This window comes from Micromesistius poutassou (assembly GCF_964030765.1).
Source record: "Micromesistius poutassou genome assembly, chromosome: 12".
Taxonomy (NCBI): Eukaryota; Metazoa; Chordata; class Actinopteri; order Gadiformes; family Gadidae; genus Micromesistius; species Micromesistius poutassou.
The window spans coordinates 8,242,029-8,245,608 of NC_140282.1; the positions used below are offsets into that span (position 1 = coordinate 8,242,029).

General features: G+C 47.3%; 1 protein-coding gene and 1 long non-coding RNA gene across 2 annotated transcripts; both read right to left on the reverse strand.

Moving 5' to 3' along the window:
• Window positions 1-223: 223 nt before the first annotated feature.
• marveld3 (MARVEL domain containing 3) lies at window positions 224-1,617 on the reverse strand. The gene has a single exon (XM_084476153.1). The coding sequence runs from the start codon at window positions 1,613-1,615 to the stop codon at window positions 995-997; it is 621 nt and encodes a 206-aa protein (XP_084332279.1). The 5' UTR covers window positions 1,616-1,617; the 3' UTR covers window positions 224-994.
• A 623-nt stretch (window positions 1,618-2,240) lies between these two features.
• On the reverse strand, window positions 2,241-2,818 carry LOC311356385. Its single transcript, XR_014637630.1, has 3 exons — window positions 2,682-2,818; window positions 2,404-2,596; window positions 2,241-2,303 (listed from the first exon to the last, which is right to left on the reverse strand). It is a non-coding gene; the product is annotated as an uncharacterized lncRNA (long non-coding RNA).
• Between the last annotated feature and the right edge of the window lie 762 nt (window positions 2,819-3,580).

Consider the following 3,580-nt stretch of genomic DNA (forward strand, 5'->3'; position numbering starts at 1 on the left):
AGATAATATGTAATACAGCCATCCAATACCTTTATGTTTAAGCCAAGTAATACAAGTATATGCTGCGTGAAATATATTCATTCAGTGTAAACGAAATGCCTTCTTTTTTTGTATTACTATAATCATTCCCAACATGTGTTTCAGAATATTGGATTTGACATTCCAAAAGGAGAAGGTTGCAATTTTTATTAACAAAATAACTTTTAGAAAAGTCCCTGCATTGTTCCCTTCAGCGTTATCAATTCTGTGAGTGAGAAAGGATTTACTCTCCAGAATAGATCAATCTAGAGAAAGTCACTCATTCATAAAACTCTCAAAGAACTGAGATTCACCAGGGACGTCACAGTAAACATAATGAATAGTAACATAAGAAAAGGCTCAGAAACGACACCGGTGCCACATCAATACCGGCAATAATATAAACAAATGTAATTATAAAACATGAAATAATAAGGAAATACAATTTAAAAAAGATGTATAATGTAGAAGACAAGTTGATCTGTGTGTGCTTTGTTCTATGTTACCTGTAACCTGTGTAACTCCTCTCCATCGTTCCCTCAGACCTAGTGACCTCTCTCCTCAGACCTAGTGACCTCTCTTCTCTCTCCTCAGACCTAGTGACCTCTCTCCTCAGACCTAGTGACCTCTCTCCTCTCTCCTCAGACCTAGTGACCTCTCTCCTCTCTCCTCAGACCTAGTGACCTCTCTCCTCAGACCTAGTGCCCTCTCTCCTCTCTCCTCAGACCTAGTGACCTCTCTCCTCTCTCCTCAGACCTAGTGTCCTCTCTCCTCAGACCTAGTGACCTCTCTCCTCAGACCTAGTGTCCTCTCTCCTCAGACCTAGTGTCCTCTCTCCTCAGACCTAGTGACCTCTCTCTCCTCAGACCTAGTGACCTCTCTCTCCTCAGACCTAGCGTCCTCTCTCCTCAGACCTAGTGTCCTCTCTCTCCTCAGACCTTGCATCCTCTCTCCTCAGACCTAGTGTCCTCTCTCCTCAGACATACCGCCCTCTCTCCTCCGGTCGAGGGCCGTCCCTCAGCTCCCTCGCGCGTCTCTTCTGCCGTACCGCCCTGAACGCCTTGATGGCCAACACCGCCCCGAAAGGGAAGATCACCACCCCCAGGACCCCGAAGAGCCCCCCCGCGATATCGGCCCCGTTGTACTGGCACTTGAAGCCCTCGTGGCCCTTGCTGGCGTACATCCCCTCCCTCTCCTTGCACACGGGGCTGTCGTACGTCTCCTTCAGCTTGATGAAGTAGAAGGCGAGCGCGGGGATGTAGCCCAGCCCGATCAGCCCGTTCAGCAGGGCCTCCCCCAGCAGCAGGGGGGGGCAGCGGTAGAACATGCGGAAGACCCCCAGAGCCAGCAGGCCGCAGGCGTACACCATCAGGGCCCCCCCCCAGGCCATGGTGAAGGCGTAGGGGGGCGTCTTCAGCCGGTGGAACTGCTGGTCCAGCTCCTTGACGCGGGCGATGTCCCCCCCAGTGAAGGCGGTGGCCCCGCCGTAGTAGTAGTGGTACAGGGACCCCAGGCTGGCCAGGTCCACGTACCCGCCCTTGTTGCTGTAGGGGACCCCCGCACAGATGACCAGGAGCAGGTTCACGAACACCTCCATGACCTGGCACAGACCTGGACCAGGAGAGCAGCAGGTGGTGGAGGAGGTTATACTAACATTGACATCAGGGCATTCACATTCACATCACAATAAGTCCATTTGTCAGAAGAAAGAGAAACAAAAATATCTCTCTGTCGTTACAGTAAGGATGTTCATAGAACCAAGTGCCAAGCACCAACAATCACTAGGTTAACCCATACCCCGTACACAACAAGATAGCTAGGGTAAATCCTAGGAGGAACATTTTAGGAGGAATTTCTCGGCTTACTGTGAGTTAAATAGAAAATCAAGGATTTTACAGACAAGGAATGAAACCAGGTTTGATGTCTGTCTGAATATATGTCAATAGTTAAACTGCTAAAAACAAATATCTAGATTTATATTGTTCATACAAAGAATACCGATTTACCTTGTTTTGATTTATCCAAAATGTTATATTCAGACTGATGTATAAGGTATATTCTATCTCTTAGGATAATTCTGTGCACACACTAATTCATATTAAATAGTTATACACATCTATTTTAGAGTTGAACATTAATGCTTTTCTTAACTTCATAATACAATTCAGCATCATTCATTGCAGGATCACTCGCCTCTGCTGGATAAGATGTATCTGAGGTTGTAGAGCGCCTGTCTGTGTTCATCGTACTCTTCTTTAAGGGGAAAGACTGAAGTCTCCTGAGACCTGCAAGAAACAACGAGAGACATCACATACATGTACATGACACAAGATCAACACAGACACATGGAACTGATCTGTGTGAGCGTTCACTGGAGGGTCTCACCCTCTCGAGGGTGCCTCGTCTCGGTCGCGTCTGTCAGCACGGGGCCCCTCGGACCCCTGGAACTCTCTCCTGGGTCGGTCTCTGTCGAACTCAGATTTCGGTGTGTGGTGTGGTGCGTCCCTCTTCCTACGGTCGTTGTAACCATCGTCCTCCGGGTGTCTGCTCCTCTCTGCCATTCTCCTTTCTGGCGAAACTAAAAACAGGGAAAGGAATGTGAGTTAACCACCTGTTTACGAGCAGAACATGTATAGGACCTAATTAGTTAGTTTTCATTATACCTGTGATTCTTAAAAAGTGAGGTAACGTGCAGGTGAGTGCTCCGCAGAAGACCGATGCCTTTACTTTATTTAATGAAATAGAAGATTAGAAGAATAAATAGAAGTTTCAGCGAAACTCAACCTGAGTTAGACTTTTGTTTGAAGCTCCGCCCCTGAAGCCGACACCTTTCCAGGCCACGCCCCCTGCAGCCTCGCCCAGAATACTCATCTTTACTTCTATTAACTAGTCGTTTCCTTGAAAAAATCAGTTGGGTGTCCAAAAATGGACACCCAACTGATTAGTTAAATAATTCCCATCTAGTAGGGATATAATTGTATAACGTGTAATAAACGTGTACACTTACAAATTCTTCTAATTTATTTTACGACCACTGTGTTATTCTCTCCAGTAGAGAGAAAGACACCTGCAGAGGCTTTTCGGTGTGTGTCTAAACTCCGACACACAGAGTGTGTGTCTAAACTCCGGATACTAATGTGGGGGCCATGGGGAAAATAATCATAATAATAATAATAATAAACCATTTTATTATAATTGATTGGATATAAAACCGTCTAAGCTGTAGCCTTTATATTATAAAATAAAACAAACATCTCATGGTTTATTGTCAGGTTGTGAACTGTTGTGCAGCGCCCCCTGCTGGTTCGTGTGGCCGCTGTCTGAGTGGTGAGGCGGACGCCACGCCCTCTGCCTCCGCCTCGGCCAATCAGGAGGCGGAGGAGGGACTTTGGGAAAGTGTGTCTCTCTTCTCGCGTTGTCTTGCTGTGACGTGAGCGGGACTTCGGAAAGTGCGTCTCTCCTCTCGCGTTGTCTCGCGGCGACGCGCCGACCTGAGCGCGGGACTTTGGAAAGTGCGTCTCTCCTCTCGCGAGATTTTTTTTTTCCCTACTGGAAATGGCGC

Coding starts and splice junctions, on each gene's coding strand:
- marveld3 (XM_084476153.1), bottom strand. CDS start 1,615: ATGGAGGTGTTCGTGAACCTGCTCCTGGTCATCTGTGCGGGGGTCCCC.